This window comes from Hemitrygon akajei, unplaced genomic scaffold, assembly GCF_048418815.1.
Source record: "Hemitrygon akajei unplaced genomic scaffold, sHemAka1.3 Scf000064, whole genome shotgun sequence".
Classification (NCBI taxonomy): domain Eukaryota; kingdom Metazoa; phylum Chordata; class Chondrichthyes; order Myliobatiformes; family Dasyatidae; genus Hemitrygon; species Hemitrygon akajei.
Genome location: NW_027331950.1, coordinates 965,892 through 990,974, shown reverse-complemented (window position 1 = coordinate 990,974; position 25,083 = coordinate 965,892). Strand labels below are relative to the sequence as shown.

General features: G+C 42.1%; 1 protein-coding gene across 1 annotated transcript; it reads left to right on the top strand.

Moving 5' to 3' along the window:
* Positions 1-2,836: 2,836 nt before the first annotated feature.
* On the top strand, positions 2,837-22,017 carry LOC140721926 (E3 ubiquitin-protein ligase TRIM39-like). Its single transcript, XM_073036747.1, has 5 exons — positions 2,837-2,933; positions 3,344-3,577; positions 5,376-5,398; positions 5,486-5,604; positions 21,252-22,017. The coding sequence occupies exons 2-5, from the start codon at positions 3,545-3,547 to the stop codon at positions 21,803-21,805; spliced, it is 729 nt and encodes a 242-aa protein (XP_072892848.1). The 5' UTR covers positions 2,837-2,933; positions 3,344-3,544; the 3' UTR covers positions 21,806-22,017.
* The last annotated feature ends 3,066 nt before the right edge of the window (positions 22,018-25,083 follow it).

Genomic DNA, 25,083 nt, shown 5'->3' with positions numbered 1-25,083 from the left:
AGCGCGCTGCCCCGAGATTACTGCAGTGGAGACGAGAGGGCCCCTCCCAGTCTGATCCTTGCTGCATGCCTGGAGATCACTCCCACAGTGCGCAGTGGAGACGAGACGGTCACTCACCTCTTTGCGGACTGTGGGCTGGCGAAGATCTGTGGAGAAAGATACAAGGGCCTGTGCCACAGCAGCTGCGTGACAGAAGGCTCACTGATCCTCGGGCTGTTCCCAGGACGCGCAGGAAAACGGACAGCGAGTGCTGCTGGAAGATCATCAACTCGGGGAAAGACGCTCGAAACTTGTTGGCCTGCCATCACATCGAGATGTCCGGAGAGCAGGGGTTCCCAACCTGGGGACCACGGTTACTGGTATTGGTCCTTGGCATAAAAGTGTTTGGGAACCCCAGTCGTACAGGAATGCTGCCGACTGGCTCATTCCAGACTACAGGGACACCATTGGAACTACAGGGATCCTCTACACTGGACAGGGAGTGGCCGGGTTAGCTGAGGAAGCCTCACAGTTATTGTAGTAGTGAACCACCCCAGGGAGGCACATGGCTTCTCCTTTCAGCGCAGGACTTCAATCATCTTCCAGGGGAAGGTCCTTCCGACCGCAGGGATGAGGCCTTTGGAGATTCAGCTGACGTTTTTGTCGCACCAGGTTTTTAAGAGATGGGGTTGCTGGCCATATGGCCAACCCTCCTCCGCTCGTAGCCGGGCATAGACAGTCCATGGCCGCGTTTTCTTATCTGCTGCCTGTTTAATGTGTTTTTGATCCCACACTAAACATAGAAATGGTCAGAATTTCCACTGAACACATCCAGCAAAACCATGTTGATTCCCTGAGCAAACACGAGGAAATCTGCTGATGCTGGAAATTCAAACAACACACACAAAATGCTGGTGGAACACAGCAGACCAGGCAGCATCTATAGGGAGAAGCGCTGTCGATGTTTCGGGCCGAGACCCTTCGTCAGAACTAACTGAAAGGAGAGATAGTAAGAGGTTTGAAAGTAGGAGGGGGAGGGGAAAATGTGAAATGATAGGAGAAGACCGGAGCTGGAAAGGTGATTGGCAAAAGGGATACAGAGCTGGAGAAGGGAAAGGATCATGGGACAGGTGGCCCAGGGAGAAAGAAAGGGGGAGGGGATAACCAGAGGGAGATGGAGAACAGGCAGTGATGGGGAGAGAGAGAGAGATAAAAAAACAAACAACTAAATATGTCAGGGATGGGGTAAGAAGGGGAAGAGGGGCATTAACGGAAGTGAGAGAAGTCAATGTTCATGCCATCAGGTTGGAGGCTACCCAGGTGTTGTTCCTCCAACCTGACAGCTTCATCTTGACATTAGAGGAGACAATGGATAGACATATCAGAATGGGAATGGGACGTGGAATTAAAATGTGTGGCCACTAGGAGATCCTGCTTTCTCTGGCGGACAGAGCGTAGGTGTTCAGCGAAACGGTCTCCCAGTCTGCGTCGGGTCTCACCAATATATAAAAGGCCTCAACGGGAGCACCGGATGCAGTATACCACACCAGCTGTCCTGATGAAGGGGCTCGGCCCGAAACGTCGACAGTGCTTCTCCCTACAGATGCTGCCTGGCCTGCTGTGTTCCACCAGCATTGTGTGTGTGTTGTTTGATTCCCCGAGTCTGCAACGCGCGTAGTGGACAATCGCGGTACTGCAGGGGATCAGCAGCTCCCGGAAAGTGAAAGCATTCTGAATCAGGAAGTGCTGGGAGTTAACATGGCTTCGAAAGGACCGGCCGAGAGTTTGAGCGATGAGGTAATTTGTCCCGTCTGCCTGGATTTCTTCACCGATCCGGTTATACTGGAGTGCGGACACAACTTCTGTCGCTCTTGTATCACACGGTGTTGGGAAAGGGAGGAGAGAAACTCCTGCCCAGAATGTAGAGAGGTATTTGCTGACCGCACCCTCAGGGTGAATCGGGCCTTAGCAAATCTGGCTGAAGAAGCTCAAAATATAAATCTGAATCCGAAGGGGAAGGGAAGTAAACGTCACTGCGAGGAACATGAGGAAGAACTGAAGCTGTTTTGTGAAACGGACAAGACACTGATCTGTGTGATCTGTGCAGTGGCGGAGGAACACAGAGAGCACCGCTTCAAGCCGATTAAAGAAGCTGTTAATCTCTACAAGATAAAACTAACGTTAATTAAATACTTAACACATTTCTTTTATCCAACATATCATCACACGAGCCTCTATAACTAACACATGATTCTCTGCAACTTCCACCTTCTCCAACGGGATTCTAGCATCTCTCCGTCCCACAGCCCACCTCCTCACCCCGCAAGTCTCCGCTCTCGATACGGATCGCTCCCCGTACTTTATCGCCCTGATCCACTCGCTCCTCCCCACTGATCTCCCTCCTGGCACTGACAACTGCAAGCGGGACAAGTGCTACACCTGTCTCCTAACCTCCTCCCTCGTCACCATTCACGGCCGCAAACAGCCCAGTTCCTCCCGTTTCTTCCATGGTCGATTGTCCTCTCGAATTAGATTCCTTCTTCTCCAGCCCTTTACTTCTTCCACCTGCCCCTCTCAGCTTCTCACTTCATCACCCTCCCCCACGTTCCCCCTCACGTTGTCTCACCCGTCACCTGTCAGCTGGTTCTCATCCCCAACCTTTTTTATTCTGGCTTCTGTCCCATTCCTTCCCAGTCCTAATGAAGGGTCTCATCCCGAAACACCGACTGTTTATTTCCCCTGAATAGATGCTGCCTGACTCACTGAGTTCCTCCGGCATTTTGTGTGATAATCGGGTTTGATCACCTGTTTCTTTTGATGCATCTTTGTTTCTATTTCCTTCACTCTCTGACTTCCAGGATCAGCTAAAATCTTCCTTAGACTCTCTCACAAAAAAGAAATCAGACTTCCAGGAAAAGGAGCAACAACTGAAAGAGAAGATTTCCGGAGTTCAGGTGAGGTTTCCTGAGCGGAATTTCAGATATTACTGTCGAATTTTGCTCCATTTAATGCAGAATAGCCGAGTATCGCAGCTCCAGTGACCTGGGTTCGATCCTGACCTCTGCTGCTGTCTGTGTGGAGTTTGCATGCTCCCCCTGTGACCACGAGAGATTCCGACACATATCAAGGACATGCCGGATGAATAGCTAATTACCGTTAACCGTGAAAAGGTGGGGAGGGTGTGCGTGAATCAGATGGGAGTTTATGGGTCAATAAGTGAGAATAGGTTTCAGGAAAACGTGAGGGAATGGTGTTGGCGGGAATGCTCTCAGAAGTAGCATGGACTCTAACAGACCGAACTTAACGACAAAAGGAAACAGAGCACAGCAATGCAGTATATTAATCTTCACCTTTCATTCGATAGGAACAGTCACACAGCCTTCAGTCCCACATCACATCCCAGTTTGCTGAACTGCGCCAGATTATCACTGAGAAAGAGCAGAGCTTACTCAGGGATCTCAGGGAAGAAGAGAAGAGGATTCTCAACCCACTGGAGAAAAATCTTCTCGCTTTTCAAGAGAATATAAGGATTATTCAGGAGGAAATCACTAAGTTAAAGGAACAGATGGATCAAAAAGACAGTGTGATGTTTCTCAAGGTGAGGGATTATATTTCAAATTGTTTCTGTCAAAGGGCACTAAATGAACAGTGGTATATTTGAAATAAACACAGCACAGCGGCCAATTCTAACAAATCAATTGCCGCTGCTGACGACCTCACACAAGTTGTTATATTTGCATGATGCGCCATCCCATCACTCCAATAATGACATTTCAAAATGTCCAAGATACGCTTTCAGTCCTTCATTAGCAAAATACAATCTTGAAGCGATGAAACTTCAGGGTAATTCATTGTAAAGTAAGCTGCAACACAGCGGTCAAGAACAGAATGACATCCGCCCGTCCCCAGCTCAAAACCGCCCGGAACAAAGTACAGATACGTAACTTTTTCCCTTCGCTTTTACCACGTCCCCACTCACGTGACGAGTTACCATAATAAACACATAGCACAGAATACAATGCAGACGGAAAACAGATGCGTTGCTCCGACACACAGCATTTACAAATGACAGTAAACTGCTTCTCACCAGACAATTGATGCAAATATTCAGGGTTGTTGTTGTCCCATAATAATAAGATTATTAAGGGATTGGACACGCTGGAGGCAGGAAGCATGTTCCCGCTGATGGGTGAGTCCAGAACTAGAGGCCACAGTTTAAGAATAAGGGGTAGGCCATTCAGGACAGTGATGCGGAAAAGCTTTTTCACCCAGAGAGTGGTAAATATGTGGAATGCTCTGCCCCAGAAGGCAGTGGAGGCCAAGTCTCTGGATACTATCAAGAGAGAGTTAGATAGAGCTCTTATAGATAGCAGGGTCAAAGGATATGGGGAGAGGGCAGGTACGGGGTACTGATTGTGTATGATCAGCCATGATCACAGTGAATGGCAGTGCTGGCTAGAAGGGCCGAATGGCCTACTCCTGCACCTATTGTTTATTGTCCCAAAACTGGGCTTCCACAACTTCTGTACATCCCAGGACAGAATGCAAATCTCTCTGAAATTATTTACTCTGATCATAACACAGAGCTGCTGACTGTTTCCTTAATTACCGCATTAAATATCCTCTAAAACTCCCATTAACACCCAGTTCCAGTCACAGGCTGTGAGTGGGTGTGAGGGTCTCTCTGTCAATCAGTGAGAACAAAGAATGTGACCCACACATCAGACTTATCTTCCACGTCCGGTTTCCATCAGATTACGGAAATTTTCACTGCCTCTTTATTTTTTGGATATATTTCGCATGGGATTATATCCCATTCTCTATCATAAACAGGCCATTAGGTCCATCTTCTATCAGTTTCCCTGCTTCACAATCCTCCACCCACCTACTCACCACAACCAGCAACAGTGCCCCGAAATCTCTGGTCCCTCATGTGTTTATCCAGCCTCCCCATTACATTCAATCTCTGCTGTTCCATTTCAGCCACTCCTGTGGCACTGAGTTCCACATCCTCCTCACTAAATTTCTTGTGGAATTTGTTAAAAGTCCATCTGGAATTACATCTTCCCACAAGTCTCCCCATAAATAGAGGTACTTCCTCCACCCGCACAAAATCACATACATCATTGATCTTAAATTCCTCCATCCTATCACACTGACGTCATATCCAGATGAAAATGCACAGCCTGTCCTGTCTTCCCTGTAAGTTTCATCCTCTCAGTAATGGTCTGACATTCAGAAACTTTCCCTGTCATTTACCCCGTGGTTCTGTATTGTCCGTGTGTGTGAGTGATTGCGGGAGTGGGAATTTTCAACACCTTGTAATGATTTGGATGAAATTCAGGATGTGGACGGTAAGTCCAAGTGTAATCAGATTTGTGTTTTATTTATTTCAGGAGGAAGCTCGTCGGAACAGAAGGTAGGACAGGCTCTTTACTAAAACCCTGAATGGATTTGTAAAATAGTTCAGAATATCAATTTATAACCAGCAATTTAATACTTACAGGATTAATGACGATGTCCAGGAATTGGCAGTGACAGATGAGACCCTACCAGTTGAAAAATTCGATCACCTCTATTTGTTGAACACAGTGCTGAGAGAAACGCTTGATGCTATTAATCGAGGTAAAACTTACAAAGATTCATTTCTCCTTGTTTATGAAGCTCAATTTAGTTCCAATTTGATGCAAAGATTGTGTGTAATACTGGGCTGAAGGGGAACTGAAGTTTATTCGACATCAACCCCACCGACTGGGAGGCATTGCTGTCACATGGTTAGCTGGAGATGTCAGACCCCTGAACACGCCAGCACAGTGTCACAATACAACCAATACACGGACTGGCAGAAGAACCACTGTGTTCCAATCCCAGGCAAATACACTAACACACCAGGACATGAGTTTGGATCTACCAAAGGAACTGGGAATTTAATACTGACGATGATATTGTAGGGAATAAAAGCAGGTATCAGTGTGGTGAGCGGGATTGTCAGGAAAATACACAAGTCCTTCATGTGCCCTGTGAGTGCAGACTCTGACTGACACAGGTCTTCCCCCTTCCGGATCAGCATCTCTCACTGTTGTTCGAGGCAGAAGAGGGGAGTGGTCGTGATCGGGGACTGAATCGTCAGGGGAACAGACAGGAGAATCTATTGGTGTGAACGGGACACTCGAATGGTATGTTGCCTCCTGGGTGCCAGGGTCAGGGATGCCTCGAATCGTGTCTGCAGCATTTTAGAGAGGGAGGGAAAAGAGCCAGACATCTTGGTAAATTTTGGGACAATGACATTGGAAGTAAAAGCAAAGAGGTCCTGAAAAGAATCTGGCTAGCTTGGTAGAAAGCTCAGAAGCAGTACCCCCAGGGTTGTAATTTCTGGATTGCTGCCTGTGCCACGTGCTGGTGAGGGTAGAAACAGGATAATTTGACAGATAAACATGGCTGAGAAGATGGTGCTGGGGACAGGGATTCAGGTTCTTGGATCATTGGGATCTCATCTGGTGGAGGAATGACCTGGTCAAAAGGGATGGGTCGCACCTCGACCCGAGCGAGAACAATATTCTCACAGAGAGGTTTGATAGAGCTGTTGGGGAGGGTCTGAACTAATTTGGTGGGGGGGGGGTCGGGAACTGGAGAGAAGAGATAGGACTGATGGTTAAAATGCAAAGATAGCGTGCAGTCAGACTGTCAGATAGGGCGGACAGATGCGAAGAGAAAATTGCAGCCAGCAAGCTGAGTATCAGTGCATTAGAGATGCAGAATTAAAAAGGGTAGCAGATACAGTACACAAAGTGTTATATCTCAATGCATGGAGTATGAGAAATAAGGTGGATGATCTTGTTGCACTATTACCGATTGTCAGGCATGATGTTGTGGCCATCACGGAAACGTGGCTGAAGGATGGTTGTAGTTGGGAGCTGAATGTCCAAGGTTACACAATGTATCGGAGGAAGGAAGGAAGGCTGATGGGGTGGTGTAGCTCTGCTGGTAAATCAGCAGCAAGATGTGACATAGGATTGGAAGATGTTGAATCCTTGTGGGTTGAGGTAAGGAACTGCAAAAGTAAAAATGACACCGACACCAGTCATATACAGGCCTCCCAACAGTCAGTGGGATGAGGCCCACAGATTACAACTGGAAATAGAAAAGGCTGATGAAAAGGACAATGTTATGATAATCCTGGGAGATTTCAACATGCAGGGCCATTGGGAAAATCAGGTTGGTAAAGGATTTCAAGAAAGTTTGTTGAATGCAATGTGATGGTTTTCTGGAGCAGTTTGTCGTTGAGCCTACTCGGGGAACAGCTCTACTGGATTGGGTGTTATGTATTGAACCAGAGGTGAGTAGTTAAAAGAAACCTTAGGAGGCAGTGCTCACAACATGACTGAGTTCAACTTGAAATCTGATAAGGAGAAAGTAAAGTCTGATATTGTATTATTTCAGAGAAGTGAAAGAAATTACAGAGGTCTGAGAGAGGAGTTGGCCAAAGCAAATTGGAAGGAGATGCTGGCAGGGATGAGAGCAGAGCAGAAATGGTGTCAGTTTCTGGGAAAATGAGAAAGGTGAAGGATAGATGTATACCAAAAATAGATAAATACTCAAATGGCAAAATAGTAAAACCGTGGCTGACAAGGGAAGACAAGTTAATGTAAAGGCAAAAGAGAGGGTATACAACAAAACAAAAATTAGTAGGAAGACAGAGGATTGGGAAGCTTTTAAATATCTATAGAGAGGAACTAAAAGGATGATTGGGTGGGAAAAAATAAACAAGAAATCGATTTGAATTGAATTGACTTTATTACTTACATCCTTCATATACATGAGGATTAAAAATCTTTACATTACATCTCCATCTAAATGTGCAATGTGCAATTTATAGTAATTTATGATGAATTATATGTATAACATGCTGGTCAATATAACACAGAAATACAGTTGTGTTAGCATGAGTTAAGTCTGATGGCCTGGTTGAAGAAGCTGTCCCGGAGCCTGTTGCTCCTGGCTTTTAATCTGTGGTACCATATCCCGGATGGTAGCAACTGGTACAGTTTGTGGTTGGGGTGACTCTGGTCTCCAATGATCCTTCAGGCCCTTTTTACACACCTGTCTTTGTAAAACAAGTTAGCAAACAATATCAAATTGTTTTTCAAGTATTGTAAAATAAAACAGAGATGAGACTGGATATAGGACCGCTGGAAAATGAGGCTGGATATATAATAACACAGAATAAAGAGATGGCAGATGAACCAAATATTTTGCACCAGTCTTCACCGTGGAAGACACTAGCACTGTGCCCGGTGTTGAAGAGTGTGAGGGAAGAGAAGTGAGTGCAGTTACTGTTACAAGGGAGAAGGTGCTCAAAAAGCTGAAAGACCTAAAGGTACATAAGTCACGCGGACCAGATGAACTGCACCCTAGTGTTCTGAAAGAGATCGCAGTAGAAATTATAGAGGCATTTGAAATGATCTTTCAAAAATCACTGGACCCTGGCATGGTGCCAGAGGACTGGAAAATGGCAAATGTCACTTAACTCTTTAAGTAAGGAGGAAGACAGCAGAAAGGAAATTATTGACCAGTTAACAATCACACCTGTGGTTGGGAAGAAATTGGAGTCAGTTGTTAAGTATGAGGTTATGGAATACTTGGTGACACTGGACAAGACAGGACAAGTCAGCATGGCTTCGTTAAGGGAATATCCTGCCTGACAAACCTGTTGGGATTGTTTGAGGAGATTACAAGTAGGATAGATAAAGGGGATGCAGGGATGTTGTAAATTTGGAATCTCGGAAGGCCTTTGACAAGGTGCCACACATGAAGGTGGTAACCAGGTTAAGAGGCCATGGAATTACTGGAAATTTACATATGTGGATAGAGCGTTGGCTGATTGACAGGAAACAGAGAGTGGGAATAAAGGGATCCCATTCTGGTTGTCTGCCGGTTACCAGTGGTGTTCCACAGGGGTCCGTGTTGGGGCCGCTTTTTACGTTGTACATCAACGATTTGGATTATGGAATTGATGGCTTTGTGGCTAAGTTTGCTGATTATACAAAGATAGGTGGAGGGGACGGTAGTGCTGAGGAAACAGAGAGTCTGCAGAGAGACTTGGATAGATTAGGAGAATGGTCAAAGAACTGGCAGATGAAATACCATGTTGAAAAGTGTATGGTCATGCACGTTGGTAGAAGAAATAAACGGGCAGACTATTATTTAGATGGAGAGAGAATTCAAAGTTCTGAGGTGCAATGGGACTTGGGAGTGCTCGTGCAGGATACCCTTACGGTTAACCTCCAGGTTGAGTCGGTGGTGAAGAAGGCGAATGCAATGTTGGCATTCATTTCTAGAGGAATAGAGTATAAGAGCAGGGAAGTGAGGTTGAGGCTCTATAAGGAACTGGTAAGACCTCACTTGGAATACTGTGTGCAGTTTTGGGCTCCTTATTTAAGAAATGATGTTCTGACATTGGAGAGGGTTCAGAGAAGATTCACTAGAATGATTCCGGGAATGAGAGGGTTAACATGTGAGGAACATTTGACCGCTCTTGGACTGTACTCCTTGGTGTTTAGAAGAATGAGGGGGTACCTCACATAAACATTTGAATGTTAAAAGGCATGGACAGAGTGGATGTGGCAAAGTTGTTACCCATGATGGGGGAGTCTAGTACAAGAGAGCATGACTTAAGGATTGACGGGCGCCCATTCAGAAGGGAGATGCGAAGAAATTTTTTTAGACAGAGGGTGGTGAATCTGTGAATTTCTTGCGGCAGTGGAGGCCAGGTCATTGGGTGTATTTAAGGCAGAGATTGAAAGGTATGTGAGTAGCCAGGGCATCAAAGGTCATGGTGAGAAGGTGGGGGAGTGGGAATAAATGGGAGAATGGATCAGCTCATGATTAAATGGCGGAGCAGATTCGAACGACCGAATGGCCGGCTTCTACTGCTTTGTCTTATGGTCTTATTTGAATGAACCAGTATACGTAATAAGGATCTTGTAGCACAGGTAGAGTTTGGCAAGTACAAACCTAGGCAGGTACGCCTTTGGTCGAAGGAATAAAGACATAGACAATTCTGTAAACAGGGCGAAATTCAAAAATCAGAGTTGCAAAGGGACATGGATGTCCTTGTGCAGGATTCCCTGAAGGTTAACTTGCAGTTTGTGTCAGTGGTAAGATTGGCAAACTCAATGTTTGCTTCCATTTATAACCATATAACAATCACAGCATGGAAACAGGCCATTCCGGCCCTCCTAGTCCGTGCCGAACTCTTAATCTCACCTAGTCCCACCTACCCGCACTCAGCCCATAACCCACCACTCCTTTCCTGTCCATTTACCTATCCAATTTTACCTTAAGTGACACAACTGAACTGGCCTCTACTACTTCTACAGGAAGCTCATTCCACACAGCTATCACTCTCTGAGTAAAGAAATACGCCCTCGTGTTTCCCTTAAACTTTTGCCCCCTAACTCTCAAATCATGTCCTCTCGTTTGAATCTCCCCTACTCTCAATGGAAACAGCCTATTCACGTCAACTCTATCTATCCCTCTCAAAATTTTAAATACCTCGATCAAATCCCCCCTCAACCTTCTACGCTCCAATGAATAGAGACCTAACTTGTTCAACCTTTCTCTGTAACTTAAGTGCTGAAACCTAGGTAACATCCTCGTAAATCGTCTCTGCACTCTCTCTAATTTATTGATATCTTTCCTATAATTCGGTGACCAGAACTGTACACAATATTCCAAATTTGGTCTTACCAATGCCTTGTACAATTTTAACATTACATCCCAACTCCTGTACTCAATGCTCTGATTTATAAAGGCCAGCGTTCCAAAAGCCTTCTTCACCACCCTATCTACATGAGACTCCACCTTCAGGGAACTATGCACTGTTATTCCTAGATCTCTCTGTTCCACTGCATTCCTCAATGCCCTACCATTTACCCTGTATGTTCTATTTGGATTATTCCTGCCAAAATGTAGAACCTCACACTTCTCAGCATTAAACTCCATCTGCCAACGTTCAGCCCATTCTTCTAACCGGCATATATCTCCCTGCAAGCTTTGAAAACCCACCTCATTATCCACAACACCTCCTACCTTAGTATCATCGGCATACTTTCTAATCCAATTTACCACCCCATCATCCAGATCATTTATGTATATTACAAACAACATTGGGCCCAAAACAGATCCCTGAGGCACCCCGCTAGTCACCGGCCTCCATCCCGATAAACAATTATCCACCACTACTCTCTGACATCTCCCATGTAGCCACTGTTGAATCCATTTTATTACTCCAGCATTAATACCTAACGACTGAACCTTCTTAACTAACCTTCCATGTGGAACTTTGTCAAAGGCCTTGCTGAAGTCCATATAGACTACATCCACGGCCTTACCCTCGTCAACATTCCTCGTAACTTCTTCAAAAAATTCAATAAGGTTTTTCAAACATGACCTTCCACGCACAAATCCATGCTGGCTACTCCTAATCAGATCCATTCTATCCAGATAATTATAAATACTATCTCTAAGAATACTTTCCATTAATTTACCCACCACTGATGTCAAACTGACAGGTCTATAATTGCCAGGCTTACTTCTAGAACCCTTTTTAAACAATGGAACCACATGAGCAATACGCCAATCCTCCGGCACAATCCCCGTTTCTAATGACATCTGAAAGATCTCCGTCAGAGCTCCTGCTATCTCTACACAAACTTCCCTCAAGGTCCTGGGGAATATCCTGTCAGGACCCGCAGATTTATCCACTTTTAAATTTCTTAAAAGCGCCAGTAATTCCACCTCTTTAATTGTCATAGGTTCCATAACTTCCTTACTTGTTTCCCACACCTTACACCATTCAATATCCTTCTCCTTAGTGAATACTGAAGAGAAGAAATCGTTCAAAATCTCTGCCATCTCCCTCGGCTCCACACATAGCTGACCACCCTGATTCTCTAAGGGACCAATTTTATCCCTCACTATCCTCTTGCTTTTAATATAACTGTAGAAACCTTTCGGATTTACTTCCACCTTATTTGCCAAACCAAACTCGTATCTTCTTTTAGCTTTTCTAATCTCTTTCTTAAGATTCCTTTTACATTCTTTATATTCCTCGAGCAATTCCTTTACTCCATGTTGCCTATATCTATTGTAGACATACCTCTTTTTCCGAACCAAGTTTCTAATATCCCTTGAAAACCATGGCGCTTTCAAACCTTTAACCTTTCCTTTCAACCTAACAGGAACATAAAGATTCTGTACCATTATAATTTCACCCTTAAATGACCTCCATTTTTCTATTACATCCTTCCGAAAAAACAACTTGTCCCAATCCACTCTCTCTAAATCCCTGCGCATCTCTTCAAAGTTAGCCTTTCTCCAATCAAAAATCAAAAAAGGTTAAAAACTCTAGGTCCAGTCCTGTCCTTCTCCATAATTATATTGAAGCTAATGCTATTTTGATCACTGGACCCGAAGTGCTCCCCAACACATACATCTGTCAGCTGACCTATCGCATTCCCTAACAGGAGATCCAACACTGTCCCATCTCTAGTCGGTACTTCTATATATTGTTGCAAAAAACTATCCTGCACACATTTCACAAACTCTAAACCATCCAGCCCTTTTACAGAATGAGCTTCCCAATCTATGTGTGGAAAATTAAATTCTCCCAAAATCACCACCTTGTGTTTACTACAAATATCTGCTGTCTCCTTACACATTTGCTCTTCCAACTCACGCTCCCCATTAGGTGGCCTATAATACATTCATATCAGTGTTACTACACCTTTCCCATTCCTCAATTCCACCCAAATAGCCTCCCTAGAGGAGCTCTCTAATCTATCCTTCCAAAGCACCGCCATAAGATTTTCTCGGACAAGCAATGCAACACCTCCTCCTCTGGCCCCTCCTACTCTATCACACCTGAAGCAACTAAATCCAGGAATATTTAGTTGCCAATCACACCCTTCCTGCAACCATGTTTCACTAATAGCTACAACATCATAATTCCAGGTATCAATCCACGCTTTAAGCTCATCCACCTTTCTTACAATGCTCCTAGCATTAAAATAGATACATTTAAGATACTCTCCACCTCCTCCTCTCTTTTCATCCCTAACAATGCATTCAAATTTATTATCCTTTTCTTTCTTCTCCCCTACATCTTCGGGCTGAGCGCATCCCTTCTCCATCACCTGCCTTTCCTCCCTCACACACTGTCTACTTACTTGCTCTACTGGTGAACTAACCTCCTCTCCCATAGTTTCCTCAAATTGATTTCCATTCCCCCATCTTACTAGTTTAAAGTCTGCCCTGTAGCCCTAGCAAACCTCCCCGCTAGGATATTGGTCCCCCCAGGATTCAAGTGTAACCCGTCCTTCTTGAACAGGTCACGCCTGCCCCAGAAGAGGTCCCAATGATCCAGAAACTTGAATTTCGAGAGGATTAGAGTACAAGAGCAAGGATGTAATGCTGAGGTTTTATAAGGCATTGGTCAGAACACACGGAGTATTGTGAGCAGTTTTGGATCCCTTCTATCGGAAAACATGTACTGGCATTGGAGGGGGTCCAGAAGATTCACAAGAATAATTCCGGGAATGAAAGAGTTAACATATGAGGAGTGTTTGATGGCTCTGGGCCTGTACTCACCGGAGTTTAGAAGAATGGCTGATTTATTATCCCTTTGAACCCTATTCTCCCGCTTCCTCCCCATAACTTTTGAGAATCTGACTAATCAAGATGTTTACTTATTAACTTCTGCTTTAAAAATCAAACAGGAGAAAATCTGCAGATGCTGGTAATCCAAGCTACACAGGTCCTGATGAAGGGTCTCGCCAGATCTCTCTGACACCTGTCTGGAGAGAGTTGATGTTGGGAGGATGTGGGTGGGTCGAGAACGGTAAGCACAGCCTCCGACTATAGGGATGTCCATTTAGGACAGAGATGAGGAGGAATTCCTTTATCCACAGGATAGTGAATTTGCCACAGGCAACTGTGGAGGCCAAATAATTGAGTATATTTAAAGCGGAGTATCAAACACAAATTGTTTGTGGGGGGGGGGGGGACGTCACGTGATGACGTGGGATCGAGACGCGGATATCCAGCTCTCCCGTAAAAAAAACTAATAAATTAATGTTTAAGTGAAGAAAAGTTAGTAAATATTTCCTAAAAACTACGTCTAAACTACTCAGGATTTTCCTTAGATATGCCTCCTAAATAGACAAAGAAGAAAACTATTACTTTGAAGATAGTACAAGGAGCCGGCCACCATGAAGAAGCCTCGGACTCAAGTGCATCTCAATCCGGCGACACAGAACAGAAATCGCCCGCAGCATCAATCGTCTCCAAGAAGGAACAACAGGAACTACGCGTGCGCGCCGGAAAGGGCATGCGCAAACATTAGCACATTGAACTACAAATCCCAGCTACGATTGGAAGCGGAAGTGACAATGAAGCCGTGGTGGATTCGGATTCTCTGGAACATACAGATGAAGATGAACATGTAAAAGAAGAACAACAGGAAGAGATTGGAGGTGGGAGATATTCTGGACACATAAGAGTTCCTTCTTTGGTGCAAATAATGCATGAATTAAAAGAAATTAAAATATTAAAAATAATACAAGAAGATATTAAAAATATGAAGGCTATGTTTGATAAAATGGTGAAAAAAACAGGAGAAAATGGACAAGAAAGTTAAAAACCTGGAAGAAATAACGGGAGACACTATTGAGAATGTGAAGAAAATGGAGGATAATACTCTTGCCTGGACATCAGAAAGAAAACGACTGTTGGAAAAAATAGACGTGCTTGAAAATTTTATATTGAAAATAATATTAAAATTGTTGGTCTCAAAAGAAGGGATAGAAGGAGAGGATCCAATAAAATGTTTTGAAAAATGGATCCCGGAAAATTTGGAAATGGAAGAGGGAACCCAGTTGATTGAAATCGAAAGGGTCCACAGAGCTTTAAGATCAAAACCCACGACCAATCTTGATAAAATGCTTAAGATATCAAGATAAAGAAAAGATCTTGAAGGCGGCTGCCCAATATGCCAGAAAGAAAAATGAGCCATTGATGATAGAAGGGAAAGCAGTTCTTTTCTATCCTGATATAAGTTATGACCTTTTGAAGAGAAAGAAGAAATTTAAGCCAGCGAAAAATGTTTTATGGGAAAAGGGTTACAAATTTCTATTGCGCCACCCAGCAACACTGATAATTTTTTTGGATGACGGAAAAAGAAGATTTTTACTGATCATCGGGGTGCAGAGGAGTTTGCACAAGAACTCCCAAATATTCGCTAGTCACAGTAAAGATTTAAAAGTGAAACAGATTAAAGATGAAGACAGGGACACTGAAGTGAGTTGATGGACATTAAGGACAGAAGAATATTTAAATATACTTTTAATTATATGATACAGGTTAAAATTTGAGAAATATTAATCGAGAGTAGTGATATTTTTTCTTATATATACTTTTTTCATGTTACGGGGGAGCTGGGGGAACTTCGGATCGATCGCTACGGGATTCACGTGTGTAATCATGGTGTTTGCCATGACCCGCACAACGGAGGGGGGTAATGTTGTGTTTTTTTTATTCACAAAATTACCAGGGGTTTTATTTTTCTTTTATCTTTCTTTCTTTGCCTGGATGATCGGAGGGGAGACACATAGCAACATGGAGAATTTTAAAATAATTCCCCAAGGTACTATGAGAGTTGAAATATTATGTATGATTATAGGCCGGAGTAACCACGTTAAAAATAATGACTAATTTCCTGATTTTTTAAAGTCTTAATGTTAATGGGCTTAATGGTCTGATGAAAAGAAAAAGAATTTTAACATACATTAAGAAAATGAAAATAGATATAGCTTTTATACAAGAAGCACATTTAACAGAGATAGAACATCAGAAATTAAAGAGAGATTGGGTCGGAAATGTTATAGCAGCTTCATTTACTTCAAAAGCGAGGGGAGTTGCAATTTTGGTCAACAAAACTTTACCAATTAAAATACAAAATGTACTAATTGATTCTGCGGGAAGATATGTAATTATACATTGTCAAATCTTTTCAGAACTATGGACTCTTATGAATATTTATGCACCAAATGAAAACGATGTAAAATTTATACAGGAGGCTTTTTTGAATTTGGCTGACACACATGATAAAATATTAATAGGCGGAGAATTTAACTTTTGTCCAGACCCAGTTTTAGATAGGTCAGCAAAGGTTGTTACAAAACCAAAAGTAGCAAAATTAACTTTATTATTGATGAAAGATTTAAATTTGATTGATAAATGGAGAAGAATTAACCCAAAAGAAAGAGATTATTCATTTTATTCAAATAGACATAAAACTTATTCAAGGATAGTTTTTTTCTTAATATCAGCGAATATTCAAGACAGAGTGAAAAATATGGAATATAAAGCAAGAATATTGTCAGATCATTCCCTCTTGATAATGACAATGATAATGATGGATAAGGAGGAAGCGATTTACAGATGGAGATTTAATTCAATATTATTAAAACGTCAAGATTTTTGTGATTTTATGAAAAAAACAGATTCAAGTTTTTTAGATACAAACTCACATTCAGTTAATGATAAATTTATATTATGGGAAGCGATGAAGGCATATTTGAGAGGCCAGATAATAAGTTATACTTCTAAAATTAAGAAGGAATATATGGTAGAAATAGATCAATTGGAAAAAGAGATTACAAAATTAGAAAAAGAATCTCAAAGATATATGACAGAAGAAAAACAAAGACAACTTGTTAATAAGAAACTACAATATAATACACTTCAGACATACCGAACAGAAAAAAGCAATTATGAGAACTAAACAGAGATATTATGAACTAGGTGAAAGATCACACAAGATTCTTGCTTGGCAGTTAAAAACAGACCAGGCTTCCAAAACGATAAATGCAATTAGAACGAGTGTAAATAAAATTATTTATAAACCTTTATAAACTTTTAAATTTTTTTATTCTGAATTGTATCAATCAGAATCACAGAATGATATTGTTGAGATAGAAAGGTTTTTATCACAAATAACTCTCCCAAAATTGAATTTGGAAGAACAGAAGGGATTAGATGTGCCTTTTACATTAAAAGAGGTCGAAGAAGCTCTAGGATCACTTCAGAGTAATAAATCTCCAGGAGAAGATGGTTTTCCGCCTGAATTTTACAAAAGGTTTAAAGATTTATTAATTCCTCCTTTTATGGAGCTAATACACCAAGCGGAAAGAACACATAAACTTCCAGAATCTTTTTCGACAGCTATTTTAATAGTATTGCCAAAAAAAGACAGAGATCTTTTAAAACCAACATCACATAGACCTATTTCTTTGTTGAACACGGATTATAAAATAATAGATAGATAGATAGATAGATACTTTATTCATCCCCATGGGGAAATTCAACTTTTTTCCAATGTCCCATACACTTGTTGTAGCAAAACTAATTACATACAATACTTAACTCAGTAAAAAATATGATATGCATCTAAATCACTATCTCAAAAAGCATTAATAATAGCTTTTAAAAAGTTCTTAAGTACTGGCGGTAGAATTGTAAAGCCTAATGGCATTGGGGAGTATTGACCTCTTCATCCTGTCTAAGGAGCATTGCATCGATAGTAACCTGTCGCTGAAACTGCTTCTCTGTCTCTGGATGGTGCTATGTAGAGGATGTTCAGAGTTATCCATAATTGACCGTAGCCTACTCAGCGCCCTTCGCTCAGCTACCGATGTTAAACTCTCCAGTTCTTTGCCCACGACAGAGCCCGACTTCCTTACCAGCTTATTAAGACGTGAGGCGTCCCTCTTCTTAATGCTTCCTCCCCAACACACCACCACAAAGAAGAGCAAAGATTTTATCTAACAGATTATCTAAATACTTACCAAAATTAATACACATGGACCAAACAGGATTTATTAAAAATAGACAATCGGCAGACAATGTAACTCGGTTACTTAGCATAATTCGTTTGGCACAAAAGAGGGAAGAAATGAGTGTAGCAGTTTCTTTGGATGCAGAAAAAGCATTTGATAGATTGGAATGGGATTTTTTATCTAAGGTATTGGAAAAATATGGATTAGGAGTATCTTTTATAAAATGGATTAAAACCTTCAATACTAACCCCAAAGCTAAAGTGGTGACAAATGGCCAAATTTCAACATAATTTCAGTTAACAAGGTCAACTAGACAAGGTTGTCCATTATCACCTGCTTTACTAGTGTTGGCGATAGAACCATTAGCTGAATTAATTAGAACTGACTCAAATATTATGGGTTTCAGAGTTAATCTGGAGGAATATAAGATTAGCTTATTTGCTGATGATGTTCTGATTTATCTAACTAACCCATTACATTCGTTGCGTAAATTATCTTCTAGATTGGAAGAATATGGGAAAATATCAGGATACAAATTAAATTGGAATAAAAGTGAATTTCTACCACTTACGAAAGGAGATTATAGTCAATGTAGATTAATAACTCTATTTAGATGGCCAATAAATGGTATAAAGTATTTAGGTATAAGAGTTGATAATGATATAAAGAATTTATATAAATTAAATTATTTGCCATTATTGAAAAAAATTCAAGAGGATCTTGATAAATGTTACCAATAACATTAGTAGGTAGAGTCAATGCTGTAAAAATGAATATATTCCCTAGATTACAATATTTATTCCAAACATTACCAATACAATTATCACAGAAATTTTTTCAAGAGTTAAATAAATGTGTGAGGAAATTCCTTTGGAAAGGTAAGATGTCAAGAATATCGTTGGAAAAATTGACATGGAAATTTGACCTAGGAGGGTTACAATTACCAAATTTTAAGAATTATTACAAAGCGAATCAACTTAGATTTATTGCATCTTTTCTTGATGAAGATAAACCAGCATGGATTAGAATAGAATTAGACAAAATAGGAGAAAATATACCAGAAGATTTTATATATAAATGGGAATCTAAATGGATACGGGAAAAGAAAGAATCTCCTATACTAAAACATTTAATTGATTTATGGAATAAGATAAATGTTGATGATGAGATAAAGAAATCTTTATTAGCAAAGAGACCTTTAATTCAAAATAAACTTATCTCTTTTACAATGGATAATCATCTTTTATATAACTGGTTTCACAAAGGGATTAGATATATAGGAGACTGTTTTGAAGGAGGTATATTAATGTCATTTGACCAATTAAAGAATAATTATAAAATATCAAATAACACCCTTTTCTGTTATTTCCAATTAAGGACTTATTTAAGAGGTAAAATGGGTCAAACAATGTTATTGCTGAAACCTAATGAAATAGTAACTTTATTTCATAAAGGAAAAATTTAAGAACATATTTCTGGTATGTATAATTTGATTCAAAAACAGGCAATTAAACAAGGAATTCATAAGTCAAGACAAAAATGGGAAACTGATTTGAATATTAAAATTGATGAAACAAGTTGGTCAAGATTATGTCTTGACAGTATGACAAATGCAATAAATGTTCGACTAAGATTAGTACAATATAACTTTTTACATCAAATATATATTACACCACAAAAAATAAATAGATTAAACTCAAATTTATCTGATCAATGTTTTCGATGTAATCAAGAAATTGGTAATTTTTTACACTCTGCTTGGTCTTGTTCTAAAGTTCAACATTTTTGGACAAATTTAAGAGTTTTACTGGAACAAATTATTGGGATACAACTTCCACACAATCCATTATTTTTTTTTACTAGGCGATATTGAAGGGATAAAAATTCATAAAAATTGCATTTGTAGTAGCCAAAAAGGCTATTGCAGTTACTTGGAAATCGGAATCATACTTAACTATAGATCGTCGGAAGAATGGAATTTATTGCTGCATTCCACTTGAAAAAATTACTTATAATTTAAGAGATAAATATGAAATATTTCTGAAAATTTGGCGCCCTTATTTACAAAAAAATAGGAATAAATATATAGGTGCTCCGAAGATAAAATTATTGGTTATCTGGGGAAAGAAATAAATATACATATCAAAGCTATTATGAACTCCATGGAGCATGTGGGGATCTTCCGATATCCAGGCATTCTTTCTTTCTTTCTTTATTTTTTCTTTTTTTTCTATCGCGATGTTGTGGGGAGGGGGAAGGGTTTTTTTCTTTCTGTAACCTATTTGAAAATTAAAGTAACACACACAAATTGTTGGGGGAACAGCAGGCCGGGAAGTTTCTATGGAAAAGAGTAAACTGTCCACGGTTCAGACTGAAACACTGCATCAGGACCTGTGTTGCTTCAGGGTCCCTGCAAATTCATCCCCTGTCCTAATGAGGGGCTGCGGGGGACGGGGTTATGGGAAAGGGGACAAAGTATTCCTCATCTGCCATCTTTGCCCCCTCCAGCTTCTCATTACGTCTACACACACAGTTCACCCACGGGCTTTCCACCCCTCCCCCTCCTGGTTCAATCTGCCATTCATCTCTCTCCTACTGGTTCCCATTATCACCTCCTTTACTGTCTCAAACCATCACACTCACAAATGAATGTGAACATTGTATGATGGGCCTGTTCCTGTGCTGTACTGCTCTATATTCTCTGTTCCCAGTTTCGGAGAATGAGAGGAGATCTCATGGAAACACAAAATTCTTTCAGGGGTCAACAGGCAGGAGTGAGGGAGGATGTTTCCCCTGTCTGAGGAGTCAAGGGCCAGGGGTCTCTCTGCTCTCCGTCCAGCGGAAAACCCCCCGATCCCCGGGGCCGCGACGCCCGAGCCTCCCCCCGATCCCCGGGGCCGCGACGCCCGAGCCTCCCCCCGATCCCCGGGGCCGCGACGCCCGAGCCTCCCCCCGATCCCCGGGGCCGCGCTCCCCGAGTCTCCCCCCCCCCCCCGATCCCCGGGGCCACGGCCGCCCGAGTCTCCCCCCCGATCCCCGGGGCCGCCCTAACCGAGTCTTCCCCCACCCCGATCCCCGGGGCTGCGGTGCCCGAGTCTCCCCCCACCCCAATCCCCGGGGCCGCGGTGCCCGAGTCTCCCCCCACCTCGATGCCCGGGGCCCCGGCCGCCCGAGTCTCCCCCCCCCGATCCCCGGGGCCGCCCTAACCGAGTCTTCCCCCACCCCGATCCCCGGGGCTGCGGTGCCCGAGTCTCCCCCCACCCCAATCCCCGGGGCCGCGCCGCCCGAGTCTCCCCCCCCCCATCCCAGGGGCCGCGCTGTCCGAGTCTCCCCCCGATCCCCGGGGACTCTCTAATTCTCTGCTTCTCCCCCCAGTGTCTGTCACCCTGGATGTGGAAACGGCGAATCCGCGGCTCGAGGTGTCTGACGATCGGAAGAGTGTGAGATGGACTTGGACCCAGAGGAATGTCCTTTACACCCGGAAGATATTCACAAACTGGTCTTGTGTGCTGGGATCGGAGGGATTCACATCGGGGAGACATTACTGGGAGGCGGAGGTGACAGGGAATCGGAGCTGGTGTCTGGGAGTCGTCGCAGAGTCTGGGGAGAGGAAGGGACGGGTCAATCTGAGTCCGGAGACCGGATTCTGGGTCATCAGGCGGGTTGATGACGTGTTATATCGGGATTATGACGTGTACCGTGATCTCCCCTCCCCCGAGTCCCGTCTCCCTGCCGGTCCCATCCCCGGGAGGGTGGGAGTTTATCTCAGTTACGAGTCCGGGACAGTTTCATTTTACAACGCGGAGACCAAGTCCCACCTCCACACCTTCACTGGGAATAAATTCACAGAGAAACTTTATCCTTTCTTCCGGACTGGGAATGTCAACCAGTGGCTGAGAATCTGCTCCGGTTCCGCTCCGGGTCTGTAAACGGGTCGGGTCCCGGGGCCGGCGTCAGGAGTAAAGTCCCTGTAAATATAAATGTGCGGAGAGTGCAGCTAAATACGTGGCTAAGGAGATGGTGCAGGAGGGAGGGCTTCATGTTTCTGGACAATTGGGCTTTGTTCCCGGGAAGGTGGGGCCTGTTCCGACGGGATGATTTGCCCCTGAACTGGAGGGGGACTAACATCCTTGCGGGTAGATTTTCCAGTGCTGCTGGGGGGGAGGGGAGGGGGTTAAACTACATTTGCAGTGGGAGGGGAACCAGTGTGTTAGAGCAGATAGTGAGGTGGAGGAGGACAAAGGTCATGCAGGACTGCATGTATAGACAGAAATCAAAGGTTTGTACATTAGGTTGTAAATTAATTTTCAGAGCTTTAGAAATTGTAGAAACTAAAGATTTCCAAAAAGATTTTGATGAAGAACATAACCAGAACATATGTGAAAAAGTGGATACTTCAGTTTTACACCTATCGCAATAATTGTCTATGTTAGGAAATATTTTGGATAGTCTCTCCTTTGTTAAATAGTAACAGTGAACAATTTTAAATTGAATTAAACACTGATTGGCACATATTAAAGAAGAATTGACCATCTTCATTAACAAAGGTCATATTAATTTCTCTCTCCCAAACTTTTTATTCTTTAGTGATTAAGGGGATCTGTATTTTTTGCAGATTTATTTATTTTTATTATCATTTATTTTCTGATTAGCAAATATTCTCTCATACACACTTACTGCAACATCTTCAGGTTAGACTTTTTTACAAAAATAATTATCTAAGTTTCCATTTTTGCAAGAATCTGATTTGTTGGATACTATTTTGAATATGAATCCTTTAGTAAGAGAATTTGTAATTCTCATTGGTAGAATTTATAATTTATTTTTAATACATTAATACAAAAAGATAACCTCCCACCTGAGGTTTATACATGATAGAAATATTCGTTGTTTCAGACGTGATAGAGGGGGAGGGATGAAAGGGGGAGGAGTGGCATTATTAGTCAGGGAAAATATCACAGCTGTGTGTAGACAGGACAGACCGGAGGGCTTGTCTACAGAGGCCATATGAGTGGAGCTGAGGAACGGGAAAGGAGTGACCACACTAATAGGGGTGTATTATAGACCGCCCAATAGTCAGAGAGAATTGGAGGAGCAAATCTGTATAAAGTTAGTAGACCGATGTAAGAAACAGGAAGTTGTAATAGTAGGGGATTTTAACTTTCCACATATTGACTGGGACTCCCAAACTGTAATAGGGCGAGATGGCTTGGAGTTTGTGAAATGTTTTCAGGAAAGATTTCTAAATCAATATATAGAGATAACTACGAGAGAGGATGCAATACCTGATCTCCTATTAGGGAACCAGACAGGTCAGGTGACAGAAGTATGTGTAGGCGAACATTTTGAATCAAGTGACCATAATGTGATCAGTTTCAAGTTAATTATGGATAAGGATAGGTCTGGTCCTTGAGTTGAGGTTGTAAATAGCAGAAGGGCTAATTTTGTGGAAATGAAAAAAGATCTAGGAAGAGTGGATTGGGGTAAGTTTTTTTTTTCCTGACAAGGATGTGTTCAGTAAGTGGAAGGCCTCCAAATGTGAAATTTTGAGGGTGCAGAGTTTGCATTTTCCTGCCAGGATTAAAGACAAAGTTAGCAGGCATAGGGAACTTTGGTTTTCAACCGATATTGGCGATCTGGTTAAGAAAAAGAGAGAAGTGTATAGCAGGTAGAAGCAACAAAGAGCAAATGAGTTACTTAAAGAGTATAGAAAGCGTAAGAAAATACTAAAGAAGGAAATCAGGAAGAAAAAAACAGACATGAGGTGGCTTTGGCAGATAATGTGAAGGAAAACCTGAAGGGTTTCTACAAGTATATTAAGAGTAAAAGGATAGTAAGGGACAAAATTGGTCCCCGAGAAGATCAGAGTGGTCGTCTGTGTGTGGAGCCTCACAAGATGGGGGAGATCTTAAAACAGTTTTTTTGCATCAGTATTTACTCAGGAAACTGGCATAGTGTATGTGGAAGGAAGGGAAACAAGCAGTAGTGTCGTGGAACAAATAGAGATTAAAGAGGTGCTTGCTGCCTTACAGCGCATAAAGGTAGATAAATCCCCCGGGCCTGACTTGATATTTCATCGGACCTTGAGAGAGACTGGAGTAGAAATTGCAGGGGCCCTGACAGAAATATTTAAAATATCCTCAGCCACGGGTGCAGTGCCGGAGGATTGGAGGGTAGCTCTTGTTATTCCATTGTTTAAAAAAGGCTCCAATAGTAAACCAGGTAATTACAGGCCAGTGAGCCTGACATCAGTAGTAGGTAAGTTATTGTAAGATGTTCAGAGAGATCGGATTTACAAGTATTTGGACAGCCAAGGGCTCATTAAGGATAGTCAGTATGACTTTGTGCATGGTAGATCGTGTTTAATGAAAGTTGTAGAGTTTTTCGAGGAGGTGATCAAGAAAGTAGATGAAGGAAAGGCTCTGGATGTTGTCTACATGAACCTTAGTAAGGTCTTTGACAAGGTCCCACATGCGAGGTCAGTTCAGAAGGTTCAGACATGAGGTATCCATGGAGAGGTTGGAGAGATTGAAAGAGTGCAGAGATTTACTAGGATGTTGCCAGGTCTTCAGGAGTTGAGTTACAGGGAAAGATTGAACAGGTTAGGCCTTTATTCCTTGAAGCGTAGAAGAATGATGGGGGATTTGATAGAGGTTTACAAAATTATGGGGGATATAGACAGTAAATGCGAGTAGGTTCTTTCCATTTAGATGAGCAGAAAATAGTTGATGAATATCAAGAAACATTAAATATTCTCAGTTATCCCTGTGAGTATTCTGGGGTGTTACATGAAAATATTTGTTAACCAATTTCATTGATCTTGATTATGGTTGTGGTTTATAGATCAGCTTCATCTTCAACTTTATTATGTTTGGGTGTGATACAAGCACAGGCTTTGAGATTGTGTTGTGGTGCAGTCAGGTCGTCCCCTGTTTCGGCTTTACTGGTTGAAATTGTGGAGTTTCAATTTAATGTTAACATACTGGTTTAATATAAGGGGAAAGAAATGATTAATCTGTTCAAGGTGTGTTGGAGGACTGTTGGGAACTTCACAAGAAGAGTGTTTTTAGTTTTGGGTGCCTGGGTTTTTATCACACTGGGAATATGTGTTGGTTTGCTATATATTAAGGAAGTTATTGACCTAGCTTAACCATTTTTACAGAAGGATGAAAATATAATTGAACTGGGAATGTTGGTGTTGCTGTGT